The sequence below is a fragment of the Podarcis tiliguerta genome (assembly GCF_965153285.1).
Source record: "Podarcis tiliguerta genome assembly, chromosome: 6".
Taxonomy (NCBI): Eukaryota; Metazoa; Chordata; class Lepidosauria; order Squamata; family Lacertidae; genus Podarcis; species Podarcis tiliguerta.
This window is the reverse complement of record NC_139539.1, coordinates 43,510,156-43,525,555: the sequence shown is the minus strand read 5'-3', so window position 1 is coordinate 43,525,555 and position 15,400 is coordinate 43,510,156. Positions and strand designations below refer to the sequence as shown.

Here is a 15,400-nt window from a genome sequence, read left to right as displayed (position 1 = left end):
ACTGGAAATATGAGAATAATAGTGGGGGGAGTGCATTATTACATGTAGGGGTTTCTCCTGCTTGATATGTGACCTTTTTCATAGCATACAGCAGTTTACGGAAGCTATTTTTGCAGCTCTTCCTAGTGTAAAAAGTCAAACCTAGAACTATGCTCTGGGTTCCTCGTGTTGGACAATAGGCTTGCCTTTTAACATCTAGTGAAGTTTGTTCTTGCAGTGACTATTCCTGCCTGCAGGGGTGAGGGACCAATTCTAATGGTCCACCCCCAGACACTAATGTGCTCCGATGGGTTTCTTCTGATGGCTCTGGATGGACTTCCCAATGTATAGAGACCCTGGTGGTGGAGAGGGTTGTGATAGAACAACTGCAGGTGTTTCCAGGTGACACTGATTACCTAGATCCACTCCAGTCTGGGTTCTGGATTGTTTTTAGGAATGAATCCACCTCTGTTGCTCTGGTGGAGGACCTTTATTCAGAGAGAGGGTCAGGGAGAGTGAAACCTAGTCTCTCAGTAGCTTTCAATATCATGGACCTTGGTTTCCTCCTGGACCAGCATTAAGGATGGGTATCAGAAACACTGTATTGGAGTGGGTCCATTTCCCACCTGCATGGTCGAGTCCAGGAAGTAGCCTTGGGGGAGTGCACTTTGGTTCCTTGGCACTTGTTCTACGTTCCACAGGGCACTATTTTGTCCCCAATGCTCTTTAACATTTACATGGAGCTGTTGGGTGTTGCCATTAGGATTTTTGGACCATGATGTTGTTAGTATGCTGAAAACATGTGGCTCCATAATGTCTGAATCTGGGAAGCCTGTATTAGCTGTATAAGTGGTGCTAGATTGATGCCTGAATGCAGTGGTGGATGAGGGTCAATAAACAATTTGAATTTTGGGAGGACAGATGCCTTGTGGGTAGAATAACAGAAGTGTAGAGTTGGAAGGGACCATGAGGGTCATCTAGTCCAACCCCCAGCAATGTAGTAATCTCAACTAAAGCATCCATGGCAGATGACCATCCAACCTCTGCTTGAAAATCTCCAGTGAAGGAAGTAGGTGGCCCCCAAGTCTGGATGATAGGCCAATTGCCTGTTTTGCTTTGTTCTGTTCTGGTATGCCAGCTGTAGCTATATTTGGAGCAGGATAGCCAGACTGCTTTAGTCCATGTGTTAGTAACCTTGAGACTGGATTACTGCAATGCATTGGATGTGGGGGCTGTCCTTGAGCCCGGTCTGGAAACTCCAGTTAGTATGGATTGCAGTGGCTGGACTGCTGATGAAAGCATGTGACATCTCTGCTAAAAAAAACTGCATTGGCTGCTCATATGCTACTGGGCTAGGTTCAAAGTTTCTCTATTAATATACAAAGCTCTGAACAACCTGGGTCCAAGGTACCTTAAGGACAACCTGAGCCTAGGGGCAGCACAACCCGTTTTGCTGCCTGAGGCAAAATGAGAATGTGCTGCTGCAGTATCCAGGTAAGGGAATCTGTGGTGAAGGTGTGGCAGTGCCCACAAAGCGGTGGTGGCTTCCAGCGAGATCTCGCAATATTCTAATGAGATCTCACAAGACCTTGCCAGAAATTGGCACTGCTGCTGGCACTGCTTCTCCACTGATGAGTTAGGCAGGGTGCCTGTGGGGGTGACACTTCTTCAACTTCTGTCATCCAAGGCGGCTGCTTCTCCCCACCTCATGCTGGCCCTGCCTGAGCCCTTATATCCCAGCTTGAGCAGTGAGTTCTTCTCAAGGGGCACCTTTAATTGTCCCCCATGATTCAGAAACTCATTTGGCTTCAATGAGAAGTCCGGCCTTTAGTATCTCTGGCCCCAAGCTGTGGAATACTCTTCCAGAAGAGTATTGGCAGGCATCTTTGCAACTGATTTTCCAGACATCTCTTGAAGACCATTTTATGCCAACATTAATATTATTATTAGTATATATTTAGCTATACCCTGCCTTTTTCCCTGACAGGACTCAAGGCAAAATTACAGATTAAAACAAGTACCTCTAAAAACATAGAAAAATCAATTATTAAAATGCAATTAAGCATTTAGAATTGAAACTATATACTTATATAAAATCTGTTTAAAAACATATCAATGATTATAACAAAAATAGCACAGCACCAGCCCCTTACTTAAAAGCAGTCAATTCCCAAAAGCCTGTTGGAACACGAAACTCTTCATCTGCCAGTGGTAGGACAACAAGGAGGAAGCCACTCCAGCTTCTCTAGGCAGGGAGTTCCAAAGTCTGGGAGCAGCCAACAAGAAGGCCCTGTCCTGTGTTCCCACCAAGTGTGCTTGGTGGGACTGAAACACACTTCCCTCCCAAATCTCAAAACCTGGGTACGTTTGCATGAGAGAATAGGGTCTTTCAGATAGCTTGGACTTAAGCCATGTAGGGCAGGGGTCCTCAAACTACAGTCCGCAGGCCATTTTTGGCCTGCCAGGGTACTGATCCCAGCCCGCATGGCAATTGCAGAACCCACCGTTGTCTAAGGTGAAAGGAAGTACGGTGTCCCGTGCATGAGCATGACCTTAAGCCTTATTGCAAGCAACATCAGCAATGTGGGAGCAGTTGCGAAGCATGAAGCAGCGGAAGTGGCGGGAGAGCGCAGGACTTTTAATTGTGCAAAGGCAGCCCCAGGGGTCTCCAATGACCTGGCTCCGATCGCGGGTATGGCGAAGACGCGGGAGCCAAAGCAAGCAGCCTGCGCAGTGGCAACGACCTACCCCAGCCTGCGGCTGCACCCGCTCGCGTTCAGCTGCCTGTGGGAAGCCACTACCGCTGCTGCCCCTGCCGTGGGCAACTCTGGGAGCGGGGAGTGCCATCCTGCCCTGCAGGTGAGGGGGTGGGAGTTTGTGGCGGTGGCAGCAGATTCCCTCCCAGCGCCAGCGAGGAAGTGAGCGCTCTGACTGCTGATATGTAAGTGAGGCTGAGCATCATAGCAGCAGCTTATCCACTTTGGGTGTGTGTGAGAGAGGGAGAGAGAGAATCCTGTTTATCTATCCATCTTTAATTTAGCTATCTGTGGGCAGCTGCCCCCCTCCACCTAAATCAAGTAAATCAATAAAAATATTGCTCCTGCCCCCCCAACATGAAGCCTCCCCTCCCTTCCATAAATCCTGGCTATGTCCATATAGCTATCCCTCCCTTGAAAATACCATTTCTTCCTGTTCAGTCCATCCCTACAGCAATGATGTTCATGATATAAAATATATGAGCAGTGTGCATAGGAATTTGTTCATATTTTTTTCAAACTAAAGTGGAACCTCTGGGTGCGAATGGGATCTGTTCCGGAGCCCTGTTCTCATCCTGAAGCGAACGTAAGACGCATGGGTCGTGTTTCGCTGCTTCTGCACATGTGTGTGACGTCATTTTGAGCGTCTGCTCATGCGTGAGCAGCGAAACCTGGAAGTGATACGCTCAACCTGTGAAATTCAACCTGTGAAGATTTCCTAGATTCATCTTCCCTGTGGCTCACCTGTTGATTTTCTGTTTGCTATGCAGCTTTTTAAATTTTAGGAACTCTGCCAGAGATAGTAACCCTACAGAAGTGAACAAAAGAGGCCATTGTAATATTTGGGGCTGCTTTTCTTTATACAACAAGCAATGAAACCCAACCCCTACACAAGTGCTTCCTGAATAAATAGACCATGGTTTGGAACACATCCCCAAACACAAGATCAGCTGTTTAGGTAAATCTGGGCAATTGTTGCATTGGTTTTAGAATGTAAGTTGTACTGCTCTTTGACGATTATGATGAGAAAACTTGCACGTTCTTCCCTACCAGTGTATTTCAGGCTGATCTCTTTTCCACCCACCAATTTTGAAATTGATCTCTCACTTCTGCTTTTACTCAGATTGGTTTCATCTTCTCTGAGGTTTTCCAGTGGCTACTAAACCAATATTTTCAAGAGTCAAAGATGGGAGGAAGAGCAAAAACTATCCGAATCAGTTTTCCTGCAACTCAATGAAATAAGCTTTATAAAACCTGAGTTTATAGATCAAAACAGAGCACCTTGTGAAATTTCTGCTCTATACATTTTGCTAAATTTGAGCAGTTTGGTAGCTAAGAATGAGCTCATATATACAGCCAATTTCTGAAAGCCAGATGCAACATAGCTGTTGGATAAACTGGACTTGGGAGAGGATGAGGAAGGGTTTGTCTTTGCATTTCCTAAGACTTGGTGCCAGCTGGAGACTGGCAGACTCCTTTTAGTTGTCTTCTATTGGATAAAATGATTTTATTTTTGGTTAAAATACACACTGTGTAGTTTGGAATCTCATGATGCACACACATAGGTAAAGCCAGAAATAATAACTTTGGCTGGGAATACAGCCAAAGTTATTATGTCTGGCTTATGATGGCAACAGATCAGGGGGAAATGAGGAGGACAGGGGTAAATTCTTCCCCCTCTTAGCACAGGGGGGATGGACGGATGGGCCTTTCACCCTCCAGATGTTGTTGGAATCCAACTTCTGTGAGCTCCCAGCCAGCATAGCCAATGGTGAAGGGTGATGGAAGTTGCAGCCCAACAACTTTTGGAGCTTCACAGGTTCCTCTCCCCTGTCCTACAGATTCAGCTGTCTGTTTTTGTTGCTGTTGAGTAACTATTTAGGATCTGGCTTTTTTCACACACTCTCATACTTTTTGAGAAATGTAAAACTGTGGTGTCCTGTCCAGATGTCCTGTTCCCTGCAGCACCAAATACGAATTGCAAGTGTAACAGTAATCACAGGTGAAACACCGCAGACAGAATTCAGTCAGAACTGAGATGAAATATACAGTGGTACCTCGGGTTACATACGCTTCAGGTTACAGACTCTGCTAACCCAGAAATGGTGCTTCAGGTTAAGAACTTTGCTTCAGGATGAGAACAGAAATCGTGCTCTGGCAGCACAGCAGGAGGCCTCATTAGCTAAAGTGGTGCTTCAGGTTAAGAACAGTTTCAGGTTAAGAACGGACCTCCGGAACAAATTAAGTACTTAACCCGAGGTACCACTGTAATGGAATATTACATGACCTAAGAAGATGCATGTTTTGAAATAGTCTTCCTTTCTTTATTTCACATATTTATGAAGAGTTCTGAACTTGTTATTCCTCTGCAGCATCCTATCGGGCAAGTCCAGACCTGTTTAACTTCAGCACCAGATCATGTACCTTTTGACTATTCTCTGGGCCTTAAGACTTAAAGCGTTGAACACTCCACCAACAATGCCTGGATTACAACCAGTAGAGGAAAAGCTGTAAAGGCTGTCATTGACAGAGCTTTATTCAAGATTCAGGCATGACCCAAATCTGACCATTTACCAACTGAACCACATCCTGAGCAAAGCCAGAGCTTATAGTTGTTATTAATCATGTTATTTCCTGAAGGACCTGAGAACAAGAGTTAGTCACTGTACTGTTGAGGCTTGGAAGGAGCCAGGTGAGCAATCTTAGTAACAATGCTCGGTAGAAGGAAGCCAAAAATTATTCACTTAGAAGAGGCCACAGTCATCTGCACTCACCACTAACTATGTCTCCTGCTGGCTTTGTAGATTCACAGAATTGTAGTGCTGAAAGAGGCACAAAGGCCGTCCAGTTCAGCTCCATGCAAGGAAGTGGAATCCTCTATACCAGATCACTCTGTGATGGAAGAATATAATGTAAATTATAGGGTTCTACAAGCAGAGCAGAAAGAGTCATAGTGAACCTTGCCAATAGTATATGCGGCATAAGGAATACGTTTAACAAGACAAAAGCTGCATTCCTCTTGCTGAGAATCTTGCCATTGATTCCCTTATTTGAATACTATTAATTGCATATCATTTTTATATTTATTACATGCAAACTGCCCAATCCTATAAAAAGTTAGGTGTGTCTAAACCTATTAAACTCAGTGGATTTAGATATGCCTAATTATTGCTAATGTCAGGCTGAATTTTTCCTCCTTTCCTATATAATAAACGCAACAATTCAAAACAGTTGCCTGGTTTCTTATTAAGCTGAGATGTGCACAAGCTTTGTGCCCACTCAATTGGTATTTGTACTGCTCCTTCCCTCTTCACATCTTGGTGTATTGTAATTAACCCAGGAAGTTTCTGTCAACCATAGATTCCCTTTACTTAGGGATGGGAATCTATAGTTACCATGATCGGAACAAGGCAGCATCTTAAACCAGCTGCAAACTATGGTTTGTAATCCTAGCATGTGCAAATCCTGGTAACCATAATTTCCAGTTCAAGTGTAACAGGACACTATGGTTAATTCGTTCAGGAAGTGTTGAATCATGCTGTGGGCATGGCCAAACTTGACCCTCCAGATGTTTTGGGACTAACTCCCATCATCCCTAGCTAACAGGACCAGTGGTCAGGGATGATGGGAGTTGTAGTCCCAAAACATCTGGAGGGCCAAGTTTGGCCATGTCTGCTGTAGGGGAAATGAAGAGAAGGAGCAAGGAGGAGTATGTGGTACAAGACTTGTGCTTATCTCAGCAAATTAAGATGTGATAGGTGCATCTGAATTGCAGCACTCTCTTGTATCAAATGTTGTGCTCTAATATAGCATATAATTGATCTCCCTGTTTCGTGTAATGGCTGGATATTAATAGCTTATGTTTGATATACTGTCAGATTGACTAATGTCATTATCTCTGTAATGTATGAATTCTGAAGCCATTCCCTTTTATTTAGTTCTGATTGTGCTCATCAGTGTTTAGCAAAGGCTAATTTTGCAGCAGTCAAGGAAACCACAAGAGAGGCTGGGGGTAGGGGGCATTATTCACCACTAAGTCCCAGGGCAGAATTACAACAGAGGTTTGCTGCAATGGGTTTTCGCCACTGAGGAAGGGTTTGCCATAATCTTGGAAACTGACCTATTGCTCCAAAATGGGATCATCCTGGAGCACAATCTTGATGCCTGGGGAGATTCAGCTGACAGGCCTGCTCTTGTGAATTCAGTTTGTAGGCTTCCCAGAGATAAAGGTTGTCTGGTGTGTTTAATGAAACTCAATAACTCAGGCTTTTATGATGTCATTTCCCCCCTCTCTTTCATTTGCAGATATTGACGAATGTGTTGATGGGACTGACAACTGCCACATTGACGCCATCTGCCAGAACACTCCCAAATCTTACAAATGCATCTGCAAATCCGGCTACACCGGAGATGGGAAGCACTGCAAAGGTAGGGAGAATAGGTCAGCCCATTGAAGCAAAGATGGGGAGGAAATGCTTGCACGCTCTTTTATGCTGTTTTATGCAGAGGGGCAAAAACCCATTATATTTCAAAGAGTTTTTTATTAGTTGTGTCTTAGCTGCAGTGAAGTTCCTTTGGTGTCTCTGAAAAATGTGAAGATCACTCTGCTACACTCACAGCCAATGTGGTCAGAATAATGGCTCTTCCAGATGGTTTTAATTCTATTTATTAAGCTAAATAAATGGATTATTCATTTTATGCGGGGGTGAAACAGCATGGGGCTACCAGACTGCCTCTGGTTAGGCACTGATGAGGGAGAGGCTTGCTTAGAATACTTTAATACTTTAATATTTCAGGGCTCTAGAGAATTTGGTGAGTTCTGTTTCATTATCCTCCTTACCACCACCATCACCACCACCACCACCACTGTCAGATGCAGTGGTTTCCACTGGTCAGCGTGGCTGAAAGAAACTTGCCCATGGTTATGGTGGACTGTGTGTACCTGTGTTCATAACAAGGGTCTGATGTGTGGGGTTCCCTTCTACAACACAGGGACCCCACTTATGGGACATGCCCTGAAGGATTTGTGGATCATAGAATGATAGAGCTGGAAGGGACCATGAGGGTCATCTAGTCCTGAGATCTTGTGCTCCACCAACTGAGCCATCTCAGTTTATGTTCATCATGTTTGATAGCTTCCATTAAGATACAGTGGCTTGGGGAACGGCTGTAGCTCCATGGTAGATTATCTTCTTTGCCAGCAGGAAGCCCCCAATTCAATCCCTAGCATCTTCAGGTAGGGCTGGGAAAGTCTTCCTTGTCTGACAGAAACCTGGAGAGCTGCTGTGAGTCAGTGTAGACAGTACTGAGTTGGTTGGACCAGTTGTCTGATTCAGTATAAGGCAGCTTCCTGTATCCCTGTAACCAGTGCTATTTTTCTAGAAAACACACACCATGAGCACCTCCCTTGTTCTCTTATAATGGCAATGGCGCCCACCTTGAAAGGTGCCGGAACTGAGTTCCAGCTGACAAAAAGCCCTGCCTGTAATCTACCTCCCCATTGATGTGGAGGCCACTCCTGAACAACCATAAACCCTGACCGCTGCAAATTGGCAGATACTGGGAGCTCTCGCACCAGCCAAGAAGTTCTTAAGCTGCAGCTGTGACTAGAAACAGGGTGGCCATCCCACCGTGTGGCTCTAATTCAACTGCATCTGTCAGGAGGAGGAGTGAGAGGCGAGGAGAAGGAATGGAGTGAAAGTAAGGAGGGACAGAGGACAGGGAAGAGAATGGAGCCGAGGGGATGGTGAGGAGGGGAAAAGAAGCATAAGATAGTGGAACAGTCAAGCCAGAGGAGAATGTGGGGAAACTGAGAAGCTGCACAATAAAGGACCTCAGGCAAGAAGGTTGTTGGGCTGATGCTCCTTCTTACTCTGAGACACCCCGAATAGCAGATGAATTGTCCCCAGATGTTTCTGTGAAGCACCCCTTTCCAAATTTAAAAACACTCATTTTAAAAACATTCTTAAAAAACCAAACACGAACCTATTTTTTGCTTCTTCCTTATCCATGCGGTCCTTGTTTGCAGTTTGGGCTTTTGTTGGGTGTCCAAGAGGCTTTCAGTCCTCAAAAAGGATTCTTCTTCATAAAAGGGGCCACATCTCCCTCTAGGGTGCTGCCATAGCCAGAAAGTCATGAGACTCAGGCAACAGGAAGGGGACTACTTTCTGTTTCCTGGTAACTTTCTTGCATTGGTAGCACCCCAGAGGGAAAAGAGCCCCCCTTTTAAGGGTAAGATAAGTGTTTCTGTAGTCCTGGTTTTACACTTTATTCCAGTGCTGCAGTGTGGAAGAAGGACCCACCCACTCCTCTGATGATGGACAGAAGGGAGGGTGCTGTCTAAATGTGGGTGGGTGGGTGGGTAGGTGGGCTGTGGCTATCTGAGTCTCTCTCTGTGTTATACATGTGGTATGTGGGCCTATGTGAGTGTGATCCTCAGTGCAGCCCTTGAACCTAAAAAGGTTAGCCATCCCTATCTTAAAATCCCTGCAGATGTGGCTGCCTCTGCCCTTCACAGATATCCAGCCAAAACAGTCAGGAAATAATCTAATCTGTAGGGCCTGAAGTGGTTCCCAGACTGGACTGAATAGCCCTCATAGGCTTTCCTTACAGCAAAAAGGCTCATACTTACATGTTGACCCAAGGGCTGAAACCTGGGTTAAATATAATTATGGGGTTTTTTCCAGTAAACAGATTTGGTTTTCAGGAATGGTCTTTCTACATCATGATGAACGTGGCTCCCATCTCCAGAGTGCTGTCACAGTGTCATCTTATGTGACATTTTTTTCTGGCCCTTTCTTGCTGAAATCCTGAATCCAAGGAATGGCTAAATTACTCTGTGTTACTGGAGTTACTGGATTTTTTCCCTATGTGGTTCCACCAATTATTTTCAATTAAGCAACTTGGCCACCTCAGTGTTAGAGTTTTATCTCCAGTGAATGATCAAAGTATCAAGCCCATCTTGAAACAGAACTGAGAGAGCCAAACTCTGAGATCATATAATAAACAAGGACTTGTTCTGGGTGCATCCCTTTATCAAGTTTCCAATAGTACTGCATGCATAAATTCCTGATTGGATAATCAAATACTAAAGGCTATATTTCTGGGATTATGTTGGACAATGGTAGAGATGCATCCATCTTGCATTTAATATAGAAAACACAATTATGGTGGCTTTAACAAATGACCTGGTGCCAAAGTTTTGACCATGAGTGGCCGTTTCTGACAGGATACGTAGTGGGTCATTTTGAACCATGTGATGTGTGAGCAATTTTGTTGTAAGATGCTTTGAGTTTATTGACGGTGAATACAGTTGTTTGAACTATTGATGGTCTAGTAAATTTATAAACTCTAGCTAAAGCCCTTCAATGATTTTCATGCATGTGCTCAGTGAAAAGTTGGTAATTCTTGGACCGCTGATGTTCTCCATTCTATGTACAGATGTTGATGAATGTGAGCGTGACGACAATGCTGGCTGTGTCCATGAATGTGTCAACATCCCAGGGAATTATCGATGTACCTGCTACGATGGCTTCCGCCTGGCACATGATGGCCATAACTGCCTCGGTAAGAGATTCATGCATTGTCAAACTGTTTATATTCAAAACATATAAAAACAACAGTGTAAGATTTGCCATATAGACTTCCTGTTTCAGAAGCAGCCTGAATCAAGAGTCCTCAGAGGTATGAATATTTGCATTCTGGATCCAAAAGTTGAATTCTTTCTGTGAATTGCTGAGTGCAACTTTTCTGACTCAGTTACATTGGCAGGCAGGTGTCCTCCATAAATTCCTTTTTTTTTTTTTTTGTCAATCTCATCGCTGTTATGTATTTGGTCACAGAGCTCTGCATTGTTCAAAGCAGACAGAGGCAATGAGCTCTGAAATGTGCGCTGTATCTGCTGAAGCATGCTTTCTTAGAATCCATTGTTTCTTCTCTGTTCTTTTGCACTGTCTTACGTATATTCAGTGGAAAGATGAAAAGCATCTTGGCCCAGAACTACAGTTGAAATGCAGCAGTTTTCTATTTCTGCTGACTCTGCCATCTCGTGGCATTGCATAAACACCCCAGCTGTGAAGTTTTGCTGCAGGGTAGATTGATTCTCTATCTCATAGAGAAATACAAACTTTTCTGAAGTGGCTTCTTCTGTCAGGTTGAAGATTAAAGTAAAGATCTTTAACACTTTCTTGGGAGACAGAGATAAGGCAGCTGGATTTATTTTCCAAACAACCTATGGAGAAAAATCATGTTGGTGAATAAAGCTTCTTTTGTCTATCATTTTGTTCCAGTGGGAAAAAGCAAGGGGTGGGGGAGAGATGGTAAAAGTTAATGTATGTTGAGTGAGTGCCTGTTATAAAAGCTTCTTCCTTTCCCTGCTTAAGTTACGTTAATATCTTATCTTTAAGGATAGTGATCCCGGTTATAGTTCCCCATGTAGGAAAAGATGCTCTGCTGGGGCCTGGGATCGCCTGCCACCTCTGCTGCTGCCATCTTCTACCCCAGGCGTGAGAAAGAGAAAGTGCAGTGACTAGTACCCTTGAGCATTCAGATTGAACCTTTGTGGGGTAAACGCTGGGAGCATCTTGGTCCCTAATTCAGACACTCCTTCAGCTCTTGTTCTGGCAAGTGAGCAGGGCTACAGGTTTTCCTGAATACCATCAGAGGCAGCATTCCTAGAAAAGTTGCCTGTCTGCAGCAAGTCTTGGCGAGCCCCTGGATTCTGCCAGCTGGCAAATGGATTGCCTGCCTGCCAGGGTGACTCACCGAGGCACTTGCGCAGGGATGAACAAAATCATTAGACTTGCAGGCACAAATGATGAGAAGAATTTAATTATGGGCTACAAAGTGCTTTCTTTTCCCTTTTGATTTCTGTGTTTTCAGGTGTCGTGCACCACTTTGGTTTTTACACTTCTGGAACACGTTGTAAAACAACAAAGAGGAGCGTATGAAGCATCAGGTATGGAGAACCTTTGGCCCTCCAGAACTACTACTCCCATCAGCCCAATGGTCAGGGCTGATAAGTGCTGTAGTTCAGCAACATCTGGAGGACCAAAGGTTTCCCACACCTGTTCTAGATAGAAAGCATATGCACTGCCACTGAGTCATAATAGAATGATTCAACTCCCCCTCCCCAGATTATAATGATCAAAAGGGTTTCCATTCTTGATATGCAATGTGCTGCTCACCATATGTTGTTGTACTACAGCTCCCATCAAGCTTAGCCAGCAAGGCCAGTAATCAAGGATGATGGAAGTTGTTGTCCAACAGCATGTGGAGGGGACCACATTGAGAAACCTCAAAAAATCACAAGCTTGAAAATAAGGTTGTTAAAGCTAGTGCTATTTTTCTAGAAAAAGAAGTGCCAGAACTCACCATGGACATCTTCCTTGTTCTCTTACAATAGCAGGGGTACCCACCTGAGAGAGAACTGTCATGATATACCTACAGGGTGAAGCAGTACCCTATCCCACGGGATCTAGAATGCCATTGGGTTGCAAAAGTAGCATAGCCAAATCTGAGTTTGTCTCAGTATTGTCCTCACCACATGCATGATAACTTTTCTTAAAGCCGCAAAGAGTCTAGGTTGCTGACATCACAAATCTACCTTCACACCTCTCATAGTAGCAAAAGTCTATATCGTTCTCGTTGCTCATCTGTTAGGCCAAACTTGCTTTTTAGCCCTCTGTAAGCAAAAACCATTCACACACCGAAATGTAACTGTTCTGTCTTGATTGCCATGCAGTTACTAAGGCTTGAACTACAGTATTTCTTATTAAAGTTGATACATTCTTTGGCAAAGCTCATAATTTACATTTTCAATCCAACTGGGTTAAGAACACAATTTAACTTTTAAAAAGGATAGAATAGATTAAAGAGGTTTGATGCATGTTTTTAAAAGTATTATGTGTGATTATATCATAAGCATACCGGTAAATGTCTCTAATAAACATTAACTTACTGTTGTTGTTTAGTTGTTTAGTCGTGTTCGACTCTTCGTGACCCCATGGACCTAAGCACGCCAGGCACTCCTGCCTTCATTAACTTACTAGGTTGCCAAATATACAAGTTGGCCCTAGTGCTTCTGCATATTAGGGTTGCCAGCTTACTAAAGCCACACTTAAAGATACAATATGCATTTTAATTGCGACACTTGTAGGAAAGATGGAATTTAAATGAGATGGGGAGGTATAACAAACAAACAAACAAACAAACAAACAAACAAACAGGTATCTAGACCTCTAGTGAATGCCAGGGTGTTTAGTCACTTGCTTTTCTGTCAGTGACTTATCCCTGCTCCCTTTACCCCCTCTCATTACCAAATGCTCTGTTTCCTTCTCTGAGATGGGTCTTGGCTTCCTTGTGCAAATTTGGGCTGCGGGCGAATTCTGCAGCCCTGTATCCTGTTCCACAGTTGCCTGCTTTCTGCAGCTATATTGGAGTAGTTTTCTGCAGGAACTGTTTTGTAAAACTTTGCTGTTAAAGCCCTGTATACTATTTTTGTTGTGTCTGGACATACGAGTTTAAGTAAAAACAGCAGCAACAGCTGGGATTCTTCAGAGTTATTTAAACACTGACATTTCATCAGTGAAATGCTGCCCCTCCCACCCTCACTGCCCCAGGGTCTCATGTTGAAAGATTGCAATCTCCAAGTTATATATTTCAAACACATTTTTAGGGGAAATTGCTGACAGGGGAGGTAGCTGGCTCTGAATTCTTACTCCCATGCAGTAAATCTGTGAGTGGAGAGCTGCTGATGGGATGATAGCAGTGCACAAGCCTTGAATGATTTTCTCCCCTTCTGTCCTTTCTCAGTTTAAGGCACTTCCACACCAGGTATTTCTGCACATTTGCAGTGTCCGAAGAACTTTTTTGAGGAGGAGGAAGACACAATGATATGCTTGAGTTTTAACCCATTTTTCCTCTTCCTCGAATAATCTGGTCAGTACTGTTTAGACCAGTATAGATGTGAAAACTCCAAAGATGAGGCTGTTTAAAAATGGAACTATTCAGTGTTTGGAAGCAGTTTGTTTCTAACGTGTTATGTGATGTTTCTGGAGGGTGATTTCTAATGCCACACCACCTTGGTTCTGCTTGGCATAGCTAGGCACACCTGAGCCATTTTATTTCTGGGAGCAGCTATGGTAAGGTTACCAGAATTTTTTCAATAAATCCGGGGACACTTTTCAACTTCCTACTAAATAGATGGATTTTGTCTGGGGACTGTCCCCGGGAAGCTATGGGAAGGTTGTTGCTTCAGAGGTGGCAACCTTGCTCCGTATGGAATTTTATTTTATTTGTTTTTAGTATTGTAATGGGACTTGCATACCATCAGAAAGCCTATCCTGGAATTTATGAATGGCCCCTGTCTACCTTTCCTGACTTGGTTCTATAACATGAAAGCATTTGAAGGTCTGCTGCTCTTCCTTGGTTGATATAACTGCACTGATTTTGGCATAACCTGGATGAGCTGTGTTCCCTTTTGATACTTTGCAAATTCTGCTGGCTTAATTGCCTACCAGCTTAGAACAACCTTGTTCCCACTAAGACCACAAAACAGGCCCCTTTTAAAAAAAAACTGAGCACCATGTAAACAAAAATATTTGCTTATAGGCAGAAAATATAATGGAGGTTTCCCCCTGATTTCGAGTACAGCCACTTACTGTGTGCTGAGGTAGGAACGATGGGCAGAACTTCATTCTGTATAACAACATGAGAATCAAATGCTGTGATTCCCAGTGCTTTACAGTCTTCGTAATAATCTGCAGCTTCCCACAAGGATCATTTAACATCTTTAATGTATCCAAATATCTAACATAAGTTGCCCCTGCTGCTGTGTGGGAGCTCACCTCTTTTTCCAATTAGCCCTGCTGTGGGCGGATGGGGGGGCAGGTTTTCCTCCCAGTGTAGAAGCCCCAGGATCCTGCTCTCCTGACACAGGGTGAGCCCCACATCTGACCAAACAAATGAGTTAATAGCAAACATGATGAGAATCATAATATGGGGAGGAAGTGTGCAAATAAAGCCCAGGCCAAAACAAACCTTCAGCCTCACTTTGGAGGGCTTGAGTTCGCCTTGATCCGACAGTATGTATGAGCCACACTGTTGTCATTCATTTATAAAAACAAGAGATATCAGTGCTCAGGTTTGCTTGGAAATCACACCGCGACATGTTAGCCTTTCCCCACTCCCCACATCCAGATGCACGGGCATGGTGACTGTGGGAAAGAATTGTTTGTTTTATTATATATCCTGCTATTCAAGTTATATATAAGTTGCTATCCAACTTATATATCCTGCTATTCCAATGCACTTGCATGGTGCAGGGTGGCTTGCAGGAAATTAAAAACAAAACAATCCCATAAGAAATAAAATCAACAGCATAAAAACAGAAAGTAGCTTGGCAGATAGAAACAATTTTAAGCCAAGCATCATTCTACCAGATAAAAATCAAACTGCCAGAAAAGGAAAGTTTTAACCAGTCATCAAGAAACAATAAGAGGGGTGGGTGACAGACAGATCTCATGGGGGTAAGGTGGATGTGACCACTGAGAAGGCCTTTTTATTTTACTTTTTGGTTCTGTACAGTTGTGCCTCAGCTATGGCTGGAACATGGAGAAGAACCTCTGCAATAGATCCAAGCCATTTAGGGCAGGCATAGGCAAACT

General features: G+C 43.8%; 1 protein-coding gene across 6 annotated transcripts in view; it reads left to right on the top strand.

The window, feature by feature from the left end:
- The window catches only part of SCUBE3 (signal peptide, CUB domain and EGF like domain containing 3), a 107,944-nt gene that overhangs the window by 18,176 nt on the left and 74,368 nt on the right, over positions 1-15,400 (top strand). For all 6 annotated transcript variants that reach the window (XM_083445666.1, XM_083445665.1, XM_083445663.1 and 3 more), the window contains exons 2-3: positions 7,041-7,163; positions 10,176-10,301. In XM_083445666.1, the coding sequence (XP_083301792.1) occupies positions 7,041-7,163; positions 10,176-10,301 (249 nt within the window). The remainder of the gene's footprint in view (positions 1-7,040; positions 7,164-10,175; positions 10,302-15,400) is intronic.